General features: G+C 40.5%; 1 protein-coding gene across 2 annotated transcripts in view; it reads right to left on the minus strand.

The window, feature by feature from the left end:
* Nucleotides 1-4,327: 4,327 nt before the first annotated feature.
* LAMA4 (laminin subunit alpha 4) overlaps nt 4,328-21,070 on the minus strand; it is a 139,002-nt gene continuing 122,259 nt past the window's right edge. For both annotated transcript variants that reach the window (XM_045010233.1, XM_045010234.1), the window contains 10 exons: nt 19,695-19,859; nt 18,259-18,412; nt 16,841-17,031; nt 14,222-14,411; nt 13,232-13,387; nt 11,353-11,512; nt 10,047-10,177; nt 7,549-7,642; nt 7,068-7,187; nt 4,328-4,935 (listed from right to left, as the gene is read on the minus strand). In XM_045010233.1, coding sequence (XP_044866168.1) covers nt 4,790-4,935; nt 7,068-7,187; nt 7,549-7,642; nt 10,047-10,177; nt 11,353-11,512; nt 13,232-13,387; nt 14,222-14,411; nt 16,841-17,031; nt 18,259-18,412; nt 19,695-19,859 — 1,507 coding nt within the window. In that variant the 3' untranslated portion in view covers nt 4,328-4,789. The remainder of the gene's footprint in view (nt 4,936-7,067; nt 7,188-7,548; nt 7,643-10,046; nt 10,178-11,352; nt 11,513-13,231; nt 13,388-14,221; nt 14,412-16,840; nt 17,032-18,258; nt 18,413-19,694; nt 19,860-21,070) is intronic.

A 21,070-nucleotide genomic window follows, 5' to 3' on the forward strand; every position in this document is an offset into this window, starting at 1 on the left:
CAGTGGCACGTGCCACTGAATCCAGAAAAAATGACACGATCAGCAGGAGTCAGAGTGGGGAGCACAGAGCATGGTGTGGAAGGAGCATGGCTACCTCTGCAGGATTGAAGCTTTCAGTAAAAAAATTAAAGCTTAACCACACCAGTGCTGTATGCTGATTATTGCTAAAGTAGGGGTAGGGTTTATAGCCAGTTTCCAGCCTCTAGAGATTAAGTAGCTCTTCAGTACATGTTGCCACTAAAATTAAAAATTATGGGCTCAGCCATTGTCCTACAAACATTGTAATATGCAAATACTCATTCCAAACGTGTTTAATAGTGAGTAACACACCACCAGATGTCACAACGAGACTTGGCTCGAATACGGTATTGACAACCCCAAAATCATGAGTCAGCCTTAGCCCCCTCTCTGCCCCTGCAATAATGAGATTATCCCCAAAATCATGAGATTTAAAAAAAAAATTATATTGTGATTTTTTATTTGTTTTTGGATTTTTAAAAAATAGTCCTTCACTTTGGACAAGCTATGGACTGTGTAAGGTCATCAGTGTTTAACCATCTAGCAGTCTAATTCTGTTTCCATCCTCTATATTTTCTTAATACTATACCTCTTAAACTGCTGATGGGGTAATATTATATGATACTGAGCCTTCTGAACAAAAATTTTTTGGATTCCAGGAGCGAATTATTCTGTTGCTAAGATGTAGGGTGACCAGATGTCCCGATTTTATAGGGACAGTCCTGATTTTTGTGTCTTTTTCTTATATAGGCTCCTATTACCCCCCACCCCGTCCAGATTTTTCACACTTGCTGGCTGATCACCCTACTAAGATATAAATGAGTTGACAGGCCGCTATATCCTAGCTTCATTTTTTTTTATAGTGAGTACACTTGAATCCTGAGATACATTAGATAAAAGAAAAATGCAGTTTGTAACTCAAAGACATGCACTACACTTTCAGAAATTTAACTAATTTCTTATCACTATCACTTTTAACTACTTAGACTACATGCTGCTGTAGGGAGATATGTTGGAATTCATAGTAAGCCTGCGATTAGCTTTGCCTCAGGGCTTTGTTCACTTTACAAAGCTGATATTTTATTGGGGTCATTTGCTTTCAGAAGAATTACTACCACACCTTTAACTTCTTTATCTTTCCTTATCTTTTTCAGGATGTTGTCCACTACCGTGACCTCTTAGGAGGATGGAAGACTGCTCAGTATCTTCAAACAGTGTCCCTTGGGCAGAGAGATGTCAATCACAGATGAACACATATGCTGACTCCTCTGCCTGCAAATCAAGTATGCTGTACAGGAGTGTTACAGTTCCTTGCAGATATTACTCTGAGCACTTAAGAGTCCCAGAAAAACACTTACAAGAATTCCTTCAAAGTTCTCACAATTTCTAGAGAAACTGGCCAAGACAGCTGAGTTTGCATTAGTACTGGTCTAGGACTGTTCAGGGGCCCAACATGAGAAATATAGGACCATCTGTTTAGTAGGGTTGCTATGTCCTTGAACCCAGGCACGTCATTTGCTATGGGACAAGGCGGGCAGTTGCTCCCCCCACTTTCCTGACTTTTCATAGTTCTATTTGCTCCATTATGTCTTCCACTTTTTGCCCGCTCTGTAATGGAATGGAAAATACCTCATTTAAGATAGCCTGAGCCATACTTGGCAGAGCATTAAAGGATCTTATGATCAACACATCTGGTGTGTATAAGCAAGCTCTGTGACCAGTCCATATCTGGAACAGAAGTATATGACACTCTCCCTTCCAGACTTTTCAGGATATACTATAATCATATAAAATGTTCTATATACTGACACAACTCCCCCTGCCACCCTTCAATTTTTCTGAAATGATGCCCTGGCTTGTACCTTATTTTGGAGCAGCCTATGCAGTATGTCAGTCTTGATGGTGGCAGAGAATAAATATAGTCTTCCCAAAGAGATTGTCTCCTGTCTTTAATGTAATTGAGCTAGAGTAAAGACTCCATAATAACACTGGAATTGTTTTGGATGAAGGATTTTCCAGTCTGTAGCTGCAACATTTCATACTGTGAACGACCAAGGAGCAAACTGAAATCTGGACAGGCTTCTGCCCTGAGAAAGTCCCTTTTCTGAGACAGACACCATTATCTTGGAATGTTAATGCAGAAGGGTGTGAACCTGGCTTGGAAACAGATACAGGCATCATTTGACCCAGATGAAATAGTTCTTGGAAAGGTTGAGGGTCCATATTGGGGATGGTGGCAGAAACTGGGAATGCCAGGGGAACAAATTTCTCCTCCACCTCAGCCATGTAAAGATTCCCTGGAATAGACAATACCATCTGGGGTTCCAGTATTTTTTCTTTGCAGGCCCCCTTCCTTTGGGCAGACATGGCCAGGAAGCCAGAGGGGCTGCTGGGTATCAGTATTAGTGTGGAGGTACAAGGCCTTTCATGCAGGTGCTCCTGCAGATCTTTGGAGAAGGTAAATCCTGTACCCCCTGATGGGGTAGAAGACTGAGAAGCGAGCTTCATGGAGAATTCCTCCCCAAGACAGGTGTGAGGGGGAAAGCTCCTGGTCCTATATACTTCAACAGGAGTAGGATCAGCCCCTCTCAGCTCGATTAGCTTCTGATAAATTAAGGTGGAGTAAATTGAATATTAACATTTTTGTGAACTCTAATTGAACTGTGTTTTTTGATTTATGAATGAACTTCAGGTAGCAAGATCTGACTAAGCAGGGAAAGCAATCATCATTCTTTCCTACAAAGCACACTGAAAGAAAAGCCCCACTACACACCCAGGGCAAGTTTTGTTTATTCCCAGAGCTCAAACACTTCTTTGGAACAGAAGTGAGCTGGAAGAACATTCTGGGTGACTGCATACAAATAAAATACACAGTAACGAATATGTAACACCTGTCTTTTACCAACATTTAGTAAACAATAGTTGGTATATGCCTAGGAGATGCAAGCATCTGTTATTCTTGGCTATACCTGCCTGGAAGCAGGGTCGATGCAAGGATGTTTCACGCCCTAGGCAAAACTTCCACCTTGTGCCCTCCCCCCCGTGTCCCCACCCTGAGGCGCCCCCCCCCACGGCAGCTGCCTCCCTCTGCCCTGAGGTGCCCCCCTTGCGGCAGCTCCCCACCCCCACCCTCTGCCCTGAGCCCCCCCCCCCGTCCCCAGCTCACCCCTGCTCCGCGCACGGGCACGAGCACCCCGAGCACACCATCACTGCTTCACTTCTCCCGCCTCCCAGGCTTGTGGCACCTAAGCAGCTCGCCCCTGCCTTGCCTCCTCCCCGAGCACGCCGTGGCTGCTTCACTTCTCCCGCCTCCCAGGCTTGCGGCAGCTTAGGCTGCAAGCCTGGGAGGCGGGAGAAGTGAAGCGGCCACGGCGTGCTCGGGGAGGAGGTGGGGCAGGGGTGAGCTGGGGCAGGGAGTTCCCCTGCATGCCGCACCCCCCTCACTTGCTGCAGGCGGCCCTCCCTGTGCTCCCCTGCCCCAGCGCCCTCCGCCTAAATGCCGGCGGCGACCGAGCTGGCCAAAGATCCAGCCGCTGCGGTCGCTGCTGAAGAAAATGGCGCCCCCCAAATGCCAGTGCCCTAGGTCGCCTAAATGGTTGCACCGGCCCTGTCCATGATGCACTAGATTACACTAGGCCCAGCAACTGCGGTACTTTTCCTTCTTGCCTCTGAGTAGTGGCCCACTGGATGTGCTACCAAGTACTGTGTCACAGAAAGGTTGGCATACCACACACACCAATGATCTCACAAGGGGTGATAATTACACTTGTGTGATGGTGTTTCTCCAGATGCTTTGGGATTGATTCTTCTCTGGTTTACACAAGTGTAGATCAGGAGTAATTCTGCTGAAGTCAGTGAAATTACTTGTTATACCACTATAATCAGGTCCTGGATCTTTGTATATTTATATGTGTATATTGGATATATTAAAATTTAGATGAAAAATGTAATAAAAAACTTTAAATTTTGAAAATTTCAATCAGTCCTTACACACACACGTGCACCCACACTCTGCTTCCTATGTGAGGCAGTTTGTCCTAAAATTATTTAGCGTATGTAAAACTATTATGTATATTAAAACAGTAAGTCCTGCTTTACCTCATGCTAGGATTCAAACTATTACATGGTGTCAGATGGGAAAATCACTACAAAAGGGTTCCACAAATTAATCTGGAAGTGGAAAGAAATGGGTTCTAATTTTTTTATTGTTTCCAAAAATTCCATGGCCAGCATACTCCCATTTTAGCTGAGCAAAGAATAAATGAGCTCCATGTAAAACAATCTTGCACACAATGGTTTACACAGTAAGTCTATTATCTAGCTTTATTCTTTAATGCATATTAGCAAGTCTTTTCAAGTTAAATCAAAGTTGGTGACCCAGGGCATTTGTATGGTATGGAATGAAATGCGTTAAGGTCTCTCTGGAAAGGAACATATTAAAATCATTTGCCTTTATTCTGTAATCCATCAGCAATTTCAGTGACAGCGTGATAGGGCTTGCTACAAAGATACTGTAAGAATTGTGAAACTTGTTCTTGTGGTTTAGTAAGAGCATTGTAGAAATAACATGTTTATTCTTCATGTCTTTTGTTTGCACACATAGAAATTTCAAATGAGTGACCCTAAGCATAACTGCTTTAACATATAAAGACCATGGATGATATATTTTCATTTCCCCCCAGCAGCAGTAATGGAATAGAACATGGTTTCTTTTGCTTGTTTTTTTCCTTCAGTGCTGTAAAGAAGTTTGCAGTGTTGCTGCTGTGCGGTATCAGGCTGTTGGACATGTGTTGATGCTCACAGCACCACTGACCAGAGCTGCTTTACTGAAACTCACTGGCTTTCCATCAATCACAAAGTTACGAATGCAGCCAGTGAAGGAGTTGCGTGTGGTCAGGCTGGACGTTAGAAGGGACTCTGGAAGAACCAAAGAAAAAAGGAGAATTAGAACCAATGATGACAGAAGTACCATTTACAACAATTTTAAATAAAGCTGGCTGAAAACTGGGGAAATGATTTAAAAATATTTTGAAGTTGTTTCTGTATTGCAGGTTTGAAATTGACCCATTTTTTGTTTCTTGAAACATGGTTCAGGATATTTTTTACTGAAATAAAAAAAAAATCAGAATCATTTCTGAAAAAACTTCTTTTACCAAAACCAGGGTTTTCAGTAAGACCAGCTCAAGTTTTAGCAAAATTCCAAGGGACCAAATCTGGCTCTCTGGTACATACAGGCAATCTCAAATATTTTTATTTTGCAGATAGATTTTAAAAGAGACCCCAAATCAGTAAAACAGTATTAATAACAATACTTACCTTTTTTTATAGCTCTTTCCATCAGTAGATCTCAAAGCAGATTACCAAAGAGGTTAGCATCATTAGCCCTATTTTATGGATGGGGAAACTGAGATCTAGATAGGTGAGGCAACTCGCCCATATGGCCACTGGCAGAACGGTGACTAGACACCAGGTATTCTGAGTTCCAGTGCAGTGTTGTATTCACCAGGGCACCCTATGATATATCTTGGGTCAATACAACAAGAAAACTGGAATAAGTCTAATTCTACCGTATGGTTTTGTATGGGGCTATCAATCAATCATGGTTTGTGAAACTGTCTGATTTAGTAGCATGATTATTACAGCTGGTCAGAAAGTGGAAAAATATTCCCCTCATTTTTAATCAAAATTTTAAATCAAAATTTGTTTGGATGGAAGTTTTCTGATCAGCTCTAGCAACTGCAAGAAAAGTGATTCTTGAGAGCTAATCAGGCTGCCTTGTACTGCGGTTTAGGGTCTTAAATTTGGGCAATGGGTGTCTAAGTCCCTTTGTAGAGCTGAGTCTAATTTTGTAATTTCATGTGATATAACTAAATATAACCAAACAAAACATACACATAAGGGTAAATGTGTTATCTCTTTACAGTGCTATATCTACATTCAGTTTTATGCTTTGTTTGTTGTAGTGAAGTTCATTATTGGATACTTCTGTTCCAAGATGATAATAATATCATGGAGTCAATATGTAATGTCTCTTTAGTATTTTATAGCTAATGCAGAATTATAAAGTTCTGTTATCACAGGCCAAAACAGCATTCACAATTACCACATTATATTACATATCAGGGTAGTTTTTGTCATGATTGTTTAGAAGTTCTACGAACATTCCAGTTTAGAATTAAAGAGTGAGCAAGCTTGTGCACAAAGCTGTGGTTCCCTTCCGACTCATAGTGTGGGATGAATGAGAGCCTCACACTCTTAAACTGCTAATCTAAGATAAGGAATATAATAATATAATTGTATTGTTAATGCTATTCTTGAGTGACATTCATGGCACAGAGAAATAATGCTACATGTTACCAAAGAGAAATACAGATTTTACAGAAAGAGATTTAAAAGTCAAATTACATCCTGATGACTACAGTTTGCATATGAAAGCACAACAGAGTACTGAATAATGAAAGTAAATATAGTAATCTTGACCCATATTACACAGATGGACTGAGTCACAAAGTCACAGTAACAGACATCTGTGCATTGGAAATGGACAGAATAAGAATTTTCATGTTGTATATTCAATGTTCAAGGGAGTTGTTGCTTGGAAGGAGCCTAGCAACACAAGACCTGGAGACTAAAGCTATGCAGGAACTGGAATTTCTGTCCCATAGAAAATTCCACATCCCCTCTTCCCCTCACCCCCCCCCCCCCAAAGTTCATTCCAAATTGGAACCAAAAAATTGGAACTGCAATTTTTTTTTATGGGGCCAGCAAGCCAGCTCTCCAGATGCCCAGGTGGTTCCCCAACTATCTCCCCAGCTGTCTGGAATGTTTAGATTCCATCAAATCAACATTTTCTGGTGGAAAACTGTTCTTTCACCTCTTCCTAAGCCGTCAAATTTTACCATTAGGTCAGATCTTCAAAATTTGGGATTACGTGAGGAAAACAGAGAGCACAGAGGAAGGGTGATTTTCACTATCTAGAAGAAAACTAAACGTTTCTGTTTTAAACTGTGTTGGCATTTGGAAGTTATAACAATGCTGACAAGTCTTACCTGGCACACCTCCAACAAACACAGGCTCCCTTTGGTCAACTGCTTTTGGATTTAGAGGTCCTACTACATGGTTTACCTCAGAGTCCACATCCAGTTGCACCACATTAGAGGCTCTAATAACTAGAATGCAAAGCAAAATCTTGTCAAAAAGAGCTCTAATGATAAAATATATCATTTATGCTTTGTATGGCATCTGAAGATGTCTATTTGATCTGCTGTACAGTATGGGCTAGATTGTCTATGGCCCTTGTGTAAGCCTCCCTTGGCTTGTAGAGTGCAGGCCCAGGACGCGCTACTGTCCTTGGGCATGGACTGCTTCTTCCATGCCAATTTGCTTTGGGGACCTTTCATCCCAAATGCTGGTGAGGAGTTGAAGGCATGATCCCTATTCCCTCTGCTCTGGCCCATGAGAATGGACAACCATAGAGGGAGGATCAGGTTCCACCATCCTTCACAGTGGTAAGATCTGAGATTTACTCACCTGCAATTCTGTGCCACGTGCCATCACAGAGACTTTGTTTTGGTGTAACTGAGGTTGAAAAGTCTCTGATTCCGTTATTCAGTTTCACTATAACCTGGGGAAAAAACAATGTAATTCATACTGTAAAATCTTTTTTTTTATTCCCCGCCCATCACTCCCCTCCCCCCCCTTTTTTTTTCACCTGTTGTTGCACTAATGCTTAAACATTTATAACTTTAAAAGTGATTGAACCAATTTCCTTTACACTAATTCTTAAGAGATCTTTAAAATGAACCACATTTCAAGCTTCTAATTTCAGCAGTTTTTGCAACATTTGTGTTCTGAACACAGGGAAAGATTTTTGTTTTGTTTTTTACCCTCTGTGAAAAAAGAACATACCTCGACCAATTTCACTCAGATTTCCAGAACTGCTGCCTTATTGATTATTTTTGTATTACTTAGTGCTTACTACTACACAAACACTAAGTAAGCGATAGTCCCTGCCCTGAAGAGCCTACAATCTAAACAGAGAAGACAGACAAAGGGTAGGAGAAAAGAAGTATTGTTCTTTCCGTTGTATAGATGGGGAATCGAGGCATAGAGAGCTTAAGCGAACTGTCTAAGATCACAAAGGACATCTGTGGCAGAGCTAGGAACTGAACCCAATTCTTCTGAGTCCAGTGCCTTAATTGCAAGACCATCTTTCGCCATAAAGATTGCAATAGCAGTTGTGGAGCAGCTCTGTCTGTGGCAGAGTGCAAGATTCCTTCGGAGGACTCACAACTCATGCACATGCAGCCCATTTACTTGAGCTGTGCAAAGGTCAAGAAATTGGCCCTTAGGATATGTCTACACTGCAACTGGAGGTGTATTTGCAGCTCAGGTAGATGTACATGTGCTAGCTTTGATTGATCTAGTACACTAAAATAACAGTATAGCCACGGTGGCATGGGCCGTGGCTCAGGCCAACTTCCTGAGTACATACCTAAGTTCTTGGATGGGACTGCATGTGGGCAGCTAGCCTGAGCAGCTGTGGTCACACTGCTATTTTTAGTGCACTAGCTCAATCAAAGCTAGCGTATGTATGTCTACCTGAGCTGGAAATTACACCTCCATTGCAGTGTAGATGTACACATGTAATATTCACAGGTTGTCCACTGAAAATGATTAAAAGAAATCACTCATCTTTCATTATCGAGGAAATGCCAGTGATAATTAGGGAACATTTTTATTTTTCTCTGGAGGGTACCAACATAAGAAACTGCAATAAGCCTCATCCTCTTTTTGCTTCTCCTAGGCCTTGGCCAAGTTTATGGGCATCACTAGCAAAATCAAATTCAAAAGGCTTGGGGAAAGGGTCTACTAGCCTAATAAAGTGGTCAGGTGAGCTGATGATGGTGAACTAGGATGGGCGATGGTTTAAAAGTAAGTGAAAAGGGCTGGCCATTCTGGTTTATCTCCTGTAGAAGTGTCTGTCAATAAATGAAACAGAAAGCAATTTTCAAAAAAGAGAGAGCATTGATTATGTGCTTAAAGAAAATCACATCAGAAGAATATAGCCATTCGCTAAGGGGGTAACTGCAGGTCCATATTGATGAGGGTCACCTATGCCTTTCCCTACCCCATCTCCTCTGTGACTCTAATCTATATTATATGCATAGTAAAGATCACACTGGACCAGTCATGTACAGATTCATATGTTAACAGTGCCATGACAGCGACATCATATGCAGCTGCAAAAGGCTCAGAGGTTAATGTCCCCTGTTAATTTATAAAGATCAAAACTTGTTACAGCTTTATCCTCCATGCCTCAGTTTCCCATCTTAAAAGTGGGAGAAATGATTCTTTCTTTCTCCAAACATTTGTCTGTCTGGGAGCCTCTCTTATTATGTGTATATATTGCATTTAGCACTATACAACCCCAGTTTTGGTTGGGGTCTCCAGGTGTTACTGTAATACAAACAACAAGCAATAATAGCAACAACTGTTTAGAGACTTAATCTCAAGCCCACTGATTTCAATTTATAGTTTTCCAGAACCCGGGGTGGGGGGGGCTCTGATTATCAGCCCAAGAGTCGTGGGAGCATCCCCTCAACGTGTCTGCTAAAAAAAGATGAGCACAACTCAGATGTCTCTTTTAAAATGCAGTAAATAAAAATGTATTAACTCACCGAGAAAATGAAATCAAGTCTCCTTCCTTGTAACTGTTATACATTTTTAATACGCAGATGAAAGAGTGTCAGTGTTCCTCTTCCCTTTCATCTGTACATTAAATATTAATTGTTGTTGCCAATAAAGTAAGTTGATTTGATATTGGCTGATAAATATTTATGTACATTAATAGAAGTATCTGGGTTGTGCTTAACCTCTTCTTGTTTAATGGGGTAATATATTTAGGAGAGAAAGAAGATTCAAGGAATAGTAAATTTGTTAGACAAAAGCTGCAAAAAGCACTGAATCCAAGTACACTGTAGAGGGAATGAGGCATAACAGTTAAGAAAATGTGACCTTCCTCATACCTGTCCTTGTTTCATGTGCATATTCAGGTACTCCCCATTCACACTGTGACCATGCATTAGGATTCCCGAACTGCTTCGGGGGCGTATTTCAAAAACAACTTCAAATTTCAGGCCTAAACTGAAGGATTCATCTGAGGGGAGAAAAGTGAGCAGTCACACAACGTTATTTCTATACCCAGATTAATTGTGAAACTGGACATCTACTACATTGCAGCATACAGTTCTAATGCTGACTTCTGGTTTTAATATCGTCACAGATATTTTAGTCTTGAAGATACTTTTTGACAGCAAAAGGGAAAGCAGAAAATGGAGCTGTTCTAGGCAATTTTGCCCCCAAGACATAAGCCTCACCTCATGCAGCCTCCTCGTGTGAAACTGACTTGGCGTGAAATTCTGCAGTTCTAACTCAGGCCATGTCTATGCGTACAATGCTGCAGCAGCATAGCTGTACTGATACAACTGTACCTCTGCAGTGCGTCTGGTGAAGATGCTCTATTCCGATGGGAGAGAGCTCTCCCCTTTGCATAAAAACCCACCTCCGCGAAGCTCTCCCACCGACATAGCACAGTGCACACGAGTGTGCTTATGTCGGTGTAACTTATGTTGCTCAAGGGAGTGGAATATTCAGACCCTTGAGTGACATACATTTTGCCAACGTAGGCTGCAGCGTAGACATAGCCTCAGGCAGTGGGAGTTTTGCCTGAGTAGAGACTGCAGGATTCAGTAGCATTAACCCTGTCCTCCAAGCCTGATGCAGGCCATGGAGCAGATCAGAAACAGCCAGCAATCCCTCCTGCTATTCTCTTGAGGTGTTGTGGCCCAGCTTCATCCTCTGCTTGCCTAGTGCCTATTGGCACAATTTGTCCATAAGACACTCCCCAGAACAGAATACTGTTCCACAGTCTTAAATAACTTAAACGATTTAGTTATACATACTGCTAACCCACTTCATGACATACAGGAAATCTTTTCATATGCCTTTTGAGTTAAGTATTATTCAGGAGGAGATCCTCAGCTGGTGTGGATTGTTTTAGCTCCATTGACTCCAATGAGTCTAAGAATTTACACTTCCTCATAGTGAAAAGAAATTTGACACTAGTTAACTTGTAAAATATAATTTTTTACATACTGACATTCTCCACACCAACATTAGGTAAAGGATATATCATGTTGTTGAACTGATGTCTCATGACTCCCTGCACAGTGATGATTAAATTAAAAAAATTCTGCAGCTAGATAGATACCCAACTCTCTCATCCATATGTGAAGTCTTATTATTGGATAAATTTGTTCAGTTGCACATTACCAAGAATTACATATCCTCCTTCTGATGAAAAGTATGTTCCTGATTCTGATGGGCCTTCAAAGCAAGGAGTCACACTGAATGTCTGAGAAGCAGAAGTGATTGATCTTCCGTTGAGCTGTAAATTGCTGAGACAACCATTAAAACTGTAGACTGAGTTAATCTGAGGAAACAAAGTGCGTGATTATTAAGTAAAATGCTCCTGGAAGGAAAGTAAAAGTCTTTTGTCTTTCCCTTTTGATTCAGAGCTCCAGCTGGGGTTGTTTATGAATTGTAGGCCTCTGTTCCTCTGTTGCACCATTTCTGCACTAGGCAGGGAACAGGGAGGGGTGGAGGTATGGGAAGGGACTTTAAACTACCTTTGTGCTCCTCTTACTCTGGGTCCCGCCTGTCCCCTGGTGTCAGTCAGACCAATCTCAGATAAGAGCTAACTTGTGCTCTCATGGCTTTCTCTGAGCTTTGGAAAACAAAGAATAGATGGAGCACAGCAGCAGGGCTCCAGCTGCACCCTCTTGCCTCTGGGTGAGGACAGGGCTACACTCTCCATGTGTGGCAGAGCTACTACCTTGGTATGTGCACCCAAGGATTCCCCAGGAGGAATCCTTGTTGCTTTGGGTTTTGCGTTGTCAAGTTTTTGCTCTTCAGTACCCTCCAATGTGTCTCCAATATGTAGGGCAGACTCTTGGCCTTCATGTAGCTATGTAAAGCTCTCAGGTATCGGAGACAACACAAGTGAAAATCACTGCCTGCTTAAAACCTTCATAATTTACATTTCTATCGCAGGCCATTATTCTTTATTGCTGTGACTAACAATCAACACCATGAATGTCTTTGTCTTAGCTTTCCCGTAGTAAGGTCTACACCCACCTACACATCCACCACACACCCTCCTACCCAAATTACTAAAAGAAACAAATACAAAAATCCTCAAAGCCAAGCTATTTTATTACCATCTGAGAAGGAAGAAAGTGAAGGAGGGCGTGTTATTGATATCTTTAGTTTTTAGAGTGTTAAGGAGGCTATCAGATACAATGGTGATGGGGGCCATAGAGATTAGATTAGATTAGACAAAACAGACAAATAATCTGGTTATAATCAATTACATGCTGAAAAGAGTTCTGAGGGTATTGCAGCACATTTGGTTCTTTTGCCACTGAATCGGCTGGGGTGATGCATTTTTGCCAGATTGCACTGTTTGTTCCCTTTTTTTTTTTTGTTTATGAGGAAGCAGATTTGAATAGATGGCAAAACAAAATTTCCCTATTCCCTCACCCCTGGAAGCACACACATTCTTTATATTGTACGTAGAGTTTGTCATAGGCAAATGGGAATAATTTTTGTGGGAGCCTCTTGTTAAAATGTTAGCAGCACCTCTCTGGTGTAACTCTACTATCAAGTAGTGCAGTTTTGCTGGGTAACGTCTTTAGAAGGAAAACAAATAAGTCCTAATCCTTGTCTGTGGAGAAGCATCTTTGAACCACTCTGCAGATTCAAAGCAGCCCTAAAGTCAGTTTAAATAGCCATGTGAGAGGGATCGTCCCATTTTAGAGGGCTCTTCCAGTGATGCAGAGCTGGCAGAATGATTCCTATGCCATCTTTTCCATTCAGCCTGCATAATGGGCATGACCAGAGGAAAGGGGTGTGACTGCTACTTCTGTGGTGCTCAGTGATCCTTGACTGCCGTAATGATCACCTGGCTGTTTTAGGTTTTGCTACGGATCCAGCCCAGTACATCACTAGCCCAGGATCCAGGAACACAGTGGTGGCTTAAACCCACCTTTCACCCTGCCCCCAATTTGTGCTGTGTGGTCTTCAGCCACACCTGAGGATCAAGGCCAAAATGTACGTTAGTAATTTCAGATATATTATGTGTCTATTTTACCTGGATATTTTTTACAGCTTTTCCTGGAGCCACACCCCCTATATAAAGCGGTCCACTGACTTGCCATGTATTATCAACAGAAGGAAGACTTTCTTCCAATACTCGGAGACCATCAATTATCAAACGACCAGTATTTTTTTCCCGAACAAATATCACCTTGAAAGGGAGAAAATGTATTCAGCGACGATTTTAACTATTGAAGCAGATGATAATGAAACTGCTGAGGAAACATAACTGTATAGCAGAAGAAGATGAGAACATGAGATAGCAGCAGGGTATTAGAGAACATTGTCTGATTCAAAATTTACAAGCTGGCTGCACACTGGCTGTATTTAAACTGTTAATCTTCTCTGTTGGACAACCGTCTGCTCCCACATATAAAAGGCTGGCAATGAAACTTTTGTCTTAACATTTTGTTAAACAAAATAGAACATTGTATATACCCAAGATATTTACAGAGACAAGGCGAGTGAGGAAATATCTTTTTTTGGACCTCATCCACCTTGTCTCTCTAATACTCCAGGACCAGCGTGGCTACAACAGTGCAAAGAATATATTTACACATACATATATATCTTATATTACATATATTGTTCACATTTAAGGTGCCCTCACTGCCCTCCCAGCTCCTTTGTTTCAATACTGCTTCAGATCACACAGCCTTCTCTTCTAGTTCTAAGCCTTTCCAAACCTTGCTTGGCCTCACTGTTCTGATCACCTCTGCCTCTTACACTTGGCGGATTACTGTAACTGACTAAACTCCTTAGCCCCCAGTTAATGACTTGGCAAAATACTCAGATCTACAGGGTGGATTTTAAAACATTAGCAGAAATTTCTCAGCATGTAGGCAAGTGTATGTGGTTATGGACAAAGACTGACATCCCCATGGAAATGAACTGTCAGATAAGAAGATTCTCCACTATGGTTTCCTGATGCTTGTATCATCATATCATATCATCATCATAACATCAATCACTTTCTTCAACTTACATTGTGCCAAAGCCCATCATTGTACTTCTCTTGGCTTTTAATCCTTAGCTTCTGATGACCAACATTAAACATAAAAATCAGCCGGCCATGGGCAACAAAAAGGGTGATGAAGTTGTTTTCCTCTTGATCAGATGCATAAAAGATCATTCCATGGGATGAGTGAGTTTTCAAACTAATGGAGAACTGTGATCTGTCAAATAAAAACATGTCATTTTAGTAACAGAGCAGATGTGATTGAAGTCACCATGCAGAGAATGGAGAATTGAGATCTGTCCCCTTATGCCAGAGAATGTATTCCTTGTTTATGCAAATTATGTTTTAGATGTACATTCTATATGGTTGTTTGAATAGAAGGCAGAGCTGATACCAAGCAGAGGAAAATCCATCTCACAAAGAACTCGTCTTTTGAAAACCAAAACCAAATCCTAGGGAGTGAATAAAATCAATACAGATCAATCCCAAAGAAGTATATACGCATTTCTTACATGCTGTGACAGAGTGGTGGGCTACAGCAGCTAATCCAGCACTCTGATCCCTGCAGCTTCAATCAGTTGCCCTGCACACACCTGAATATGGGGAACTGTGCCAAACTGATAGATTGAGGCTAGGAGGGAGACAGTTACAAGCTAGTTACCTCATTAACTCAGCAAGGACCAAGGCACAGGAAGAAAGTATGAAAAGGGGGCAAGAAAGGGGAAGAGCTGTAGGCTGATAGAGCCAAGGTCACAGGAGGTCTCTCTTCTGCTTGGGTTAGAAGCCTTAGAGTCCCAGCAGGATATTCGTAAAGCTGCTGTACAATCTGCAAAGGTCGTGGATATGAATTTCATAAATAAATCACTGTGTGTTTCACCTGAAGAAAATCTCCAAATTGTTTGGTTGGAAAGAAGCCAGAATGGACCATGCCTGCCACATCCCCACAGTATTAAAATAGAAGGTCTAATTGCCACAATGCTTAAAATGTCATCTACACTAGGGCTCCCAATATGGCAAGGCTGGGAGAGTTAGTATATTGGAGACCTGAGTGTTCACTAGTCCGGTCCTTTGGGTTACAGCTCTGGTAGTGCTGAGTTCCCGTTCTCTCGCACTTCTCATTTAGTCCAAGGGTTAGCTTGGCACCACTCAGGATTTTCTGTCAGATTTGTTGAAATGCTTAATATCATATACACTCGACCACAAGGATATATTTTAAAATGTCAAAGTCATGGGTATTTTTAATCAACATTAAAATCATGAAACCTATGACTTCCATGTTAATTTTTTATAAATACATAAACAAATGCAGAATTAGGGAGGAATAGAATTTTGGTTCCCTTTTGTTATTGTCTGTCTCACATGTACTATATTTTGAACTTCAACATCAAGGTTGCAATAGTTGTTTGTAAAATACTGAAGTAAAACAAATTCAATGGTTTCATTGTGATTCAGTAAATGCCATTCTTCCCTCTGAACCAGTGCCCCAGTATGTTTAGGGGCCACTGTGTTGTTGAATCTGATGGTTTTTGCATAAACATTAAACCAAGATCCTGATCCCTTGTGGTCATAGACTATCACAGTCGAAGGCGGCACGCAAGCTGATTTTCATTGGCACTCACACTGACCGGGTTCTGGCCACTGGTCTGGGGAGCTCTGCATTTTAATTTAATTTTAAATTAAGCTTCTTAAACATTTTAAAAACCTTATTTACTTTATATACAATAGTTTAGTTATATATTATAGACTTATAGAAAGAGACCTTCTAAAAATGTTAAAATGTATTACTGGCACGCGAAACCTTAAATTAGAGTGAATAAATGAAGACTCGGCACACCACTTCTGAAAGGTTGCCAACCCCTGGACTATCATATAGCATTTTCTGTGAGAGTATGAGCATTAAATATCCTTGCCATGTAGACTCAACTAACACTATACAGGGAATTACCTTCATTACCTACAATTCCACTACTGTTTGAATAGGACATGGTATCCTTTGCTTCATGTGCTAATCCACCATGCAGTGCTGCTAGACAGCTGCCATGTTCCACCCAAGAGGTGACTGTATTTCAGTGGCTGGGGAAGCGATTGTTATATAAATACGTTCATTTCAGGCCATGCAATTCTCCCTATGTCATTATTGCTTATGTGTGCAGAGAGAGACTGTGATATAGCCTGTGGTTGGACATGTGCTTTTGGAGGGAGTGCATTATGTAAATAGATGATATTGTAATAGTATTAATATTGAGTCAAATCCTGCATTTCTGACTCAGGCTAGGCTCCTGTAGAAGTAAATGGGCATTTTTGCTGAGTATTGATTGAGTCAGGACTGCAGGCTTTGGCCTAAGTCTTTTCGCATTGTGATATCGGAGGGATGCAGTTGGCTTGCTCGGAGGTTTAATATATTATTATTGCACTAGCATCCAAATTGCAATAGGTGCCATACAAGCAGTTAGGGAGGCACAATTTCTCAAGACACAAAACAGATGAAGAGCCCATGAAAGGGATACCAGGATATAAGCACAATAACCAAGGTAATGGCAGCAAGTACATCTTGTTAGTTCCAAGTTCTTTGTTTGTTTGTTTCCGTGGCTCTTTTCTCTGAGCGTAAATGGTTTTTATTTCTCAGGTCACTATATGATGCTTTACCTGTCACTGAAATTCTTTGGTATGTGGTCAAACTCTTGCCGGCTGTTTGCTATTCCTCCAAACTGGTTTGCATGTTCAATTGCCGTGGGGTTCTTGGACAACTGGCAGTCAGGGTCTCTTTGCACACTCATTTCTTGATCTAAATTTTTGAGGCCAGTTGCCTTTGAGGTTCTTTCTTTTTCTCTTCCCACCTTCATACAAAGAAAGCCATTAAACAAGTGTTTAAAGTGGGTGTGCATGATGAGCAGAGACAATACAGTTTACCAACTGGCAAGTAATATTTTGCATTGCTTATACAAATATCTAGAGTTGTTCCAAATCTAATCAATATATCTGTTCCCAAATAATTCTATTGTATTCAATTTTCAGCTCCATGCCCACCACGGATGCAGAGAAACACAGAATTTTTAACTGCTTAGCCAACATATAATGGCAAGTCAGTTCTTATGAATTTGCCAGCCTGAGCCCCTTGTGGCAGTCTTCCCCCCTTTTAAGGATGTGAGCTCTGCTGCAATTCAGCATAGCATAGGACCTCAATCTCAGAATACTGGATTAAGGTTAACACTCATTTACATCGATGCAAGTTGACTATACTAGGTGGAGTTGCATGGATGTAGCTGAGAGCAAAAATTAGCTCACTGCCTTCACTGCCTTAAGACTAAAAGAGGAAACAGGAGAGGGAACTTTCTATCACACTTTTTAGGAGACCTCAGAAATTTTGTTTTCCAATTCTACTAACTAGGAAAGAATGATGTGACTGTTCCCTGAAGCTGAGGCAAATGCAGCCCTGTAAATGTCCAGCAGTAGAAAATTTACAGTGGATTGTCCTTTTATATTTGTTATAAAATCAAACAAACAAACAAAACCCAAACACGCTAACAACCCCAAACAAAAACTAGCAAATTATACAGCTGACACCTTTTTGATCCTTTGGCTAAGAGATCAACTGTAGTATCAATTTAGTATCTAAGTTCTTGTTGGGAGAACTTGCAGAGGGTTGGATTTGATATGTTCTTTCCCATCTATAACTACTATAATACTATGATGCTCTCTGACTTTTACTACATCTTTTGGTATATCTCCTTTCCCCAGATAAACCATTGGGTTAGGCATAAAGAAGTCATTTTCATTAGCAGGTAAAAGTGTCAGTATCTGGTAGAGCATTTTAAAAGTTTCCTTTAAAAATGGGTGAAACTATAATGAAAAAAGTCTTTGATGAATCTTGGAATCTGCAAAATGAGATCATCTGTTGGAAATTATGAAATATTCAAAGGGGCTAAGTCCCATCCTCTCTTATTTTTCAGATGTGTCTTGGAACCATAACAACCACAACCAGCCTAGGATCATGAGGCAGTATATGTGGATTTCGGCAAACTGTAAATTGGTTTCAGAATAGTCACAAGTCAGTTAGTGCTAACTTTTTTATTATGGCTTCCTTTGGCTTTTGAAGAGTTCTTTCCTTTCTTATGGAGAAGGGCAACTGGAGGGGAGTCAACAGGGCATCCATAAAGAGAAGTTTGGACCTTCTCAGGGTACCGCTGGAAATCTTCCACTTCAACCTCTCGATCCAACCTGTGTTTCAAAGAGGGGATAATGTTAAGAATAGCTGACTGAGGTGTAGCAAAAATAGCTTTTTAAAAACAGAATTGAAAAATAATTAAAATATCCAAATTAAGCTAGTATAAAATATATAATTTTTTCACTTGTTATCACCAGGACAACCACAGAGATTTTCTTATTACAAGTGAAATTTTAGAGAGGCCTGTGACTTCAAATCATGGGAAAGAAGTTGGGCTCGTATATAACATTTTGCCCAGAATAAGGGGAGTGCATAGCTGTGCTGACCCAGAAGCAAACTGACCTTGCTCCATTGGGGAAGCAATCTGCAAAGGACAAATTCTGCTCCACACATTTCCCAGGCGGGCTAGCTGACATGCACGGGGGAAATGAAACTAAAGTTCTACCTTTTCCTACAAGTGCAGGAGGAGGAGGAGCTGTTCTGTCCCCTCCTTGGACTGTGACCTGTGGTGGGTGGCTAGTGCAGGGCAAGAGGCAATCTTGTTCTAACTGATATACACGTCAGTCCAAGTTCCCTGTATGAATCACCGTCTTGATAATCTGATTTTTGGAAAATAAATCTGACTACATTTAAGTTCATAGTTACTAGTGGGTGGGCACACAAACAACAAAACACTCTCCCAGCTGGCATTAGTTGGTATCCTTCTTGGCAGTCTCAGCAGAGGGGATGAACAACCCTCTCACCCACACACAGATGGTCCTTCGAGGCTAGCACAGTGGTCAGACAATATGTGCAGCTTGCACAGCTTCTGCCTGTCTTATATCTGTGCTATTCATAAACAAAGGATTTCAGTCTACAGGACTCTCAATCCGGCACCATTAACCAGCAATACATTTCAGAAAAAAAATCTAAATAGGAACATTTTGCAAAATGATCTAGATCCACAAAGCCTAACCATTTCAACAAGACCATAGTCACAGTTCTGAGGCTTTGTGAGACACTGTCATATCCTTTTATTACAAAGGTAGAGCTGTAAATTACATTATACAAATGTAAATTATTCTGCAAATTATACATTGCACCAAAGGAATAGCAGGTATGGTAATGGCTGAGTTACCTCAATAGTCATTTCCACTTCAACAGTTTTTTAGTGTAGAAGGGCAGTTCTGAGGCATTTCATAGTAAATTAAAGAAAAAGGCATTTGTATACATTGAGTAACCCCACAAAATAAGGTAAAATATTTCATTGTGAAAATAATCAGTTCTCATTGGTATTTATTTTCTATGTTGTCAGACACAGACTGTTTGATGTGTACTGTTGTGGATGTTACATACCTGATGAAGTAGGCATTGCTTATACACCCAGTGAAATTGGCATATTGAGTACTGATGGGAGAGCCACCAAAGTAGAACTTCTTGGCACTTGCAGGCTTTTGCTCTGTTTTGTCTCTAGCTGGATTCTTTTTGCTATGTTTTTTGTCATCTACTATTAGCTCATATCTGCAAAGAGACATTTTCCTTTTCACAAACTGATTTTGAAAGAGTTTATTCAGAGTTATTACACAGTGTGTTATATGTGCCAATGTTCTCATAATGCTGAACTCAGCATCTGATTCCCTAAATGGCAATATCAGAAGACAACTTATTTCCTTCCAGCTATGCAATAAATGGCAGTGGGATTAGCCAGTGTGGTAGCTTGGAGTCCTATGACCAAAAGCTCCAGTGAGATCTTTGAGATACTCCTGATATTCAGAAAGCCACAGTACACTATGGCTAAGACTAAATAAACTAATTGATCACTAGTGAAAGGATGGAACACTATATGGGAAAGTGAGATACCATACAGACATCATATCATTTTGGTGTTTAAGATGATATTGTATTGCTTAAGGGTAATCAAATCTCATTTTGCAGCATGTAAACTAATTGCAGCAGAAGTCAGGAAAGATTTCAACTTTTTAATGACAGACTGCCTATATTTGGAGCATCTGATTCAGGATTGGAAGGGTTAGATATTTATTGGTAAATGTTAAAAAGCGTTGATTTCACCATTCACAGACAAACCAACTAAAAATGTTCATCTATAATAATTGCAATTTACAGATAGACAAAGTAAGAAGAAGGCTGCTTGAGAACTTATTAGAATTTGGTTTAAGGCTTTTTACTTTGTATATTTTGACATGTGATGTTGACAGTTTGTGTTTCAGCGGTTATAAAACTTTAACTTTTTGAATCTCAGTGTTGATTATCATTAAATAATTGTTGTCTGATCCCACCATAGTCTGACCCTCCATAATTTTCCAAAACTGTGAACATTTAAATTGATAAAAATAAAAAGGTGCATAAAATAAACTGATATTATGTCAAAATTATAAAAAAAAAATCAAATTCTGCCAATTGTAGATATTGGTCAATATCAAAAGAAGAATACTGGATCAAACAGACCTAAGTTCTGATCTGGTATGACAGATCCTGAGGTCAAAATGCTCATTGCAGTATGTCAGTCCTCATGATGACTATTTCAGGGCTAACGTTTCAAAATGTTACCTGTGCACACATGTAATTTTGAGAACAATTTTTCTTAAATGCCATAATAAATTACAGAGATCACACATGAAAACCTCCATTTAATTCATGAAAACTTTGCAGGCGAGAGCACAGAAAGTATGTGTGGAATGATTTCCTCTTGCAGAGTTGCATATGCACAGGAA

The sequence above is a fragment of the Mauremys mutica genome, chromosome 3 (genome assembly GCF_020497125.1).
Source record: "Mauremys mutica isolate MM-2020 ecotype Southern chromosome 3, ASM2049712v1, whole genome shotgun sequence".
NCBI lineage: Eukaryota > Metazoa > Chordata > Testudines > Geoemydidae > Mauremys > Mauremys mutica.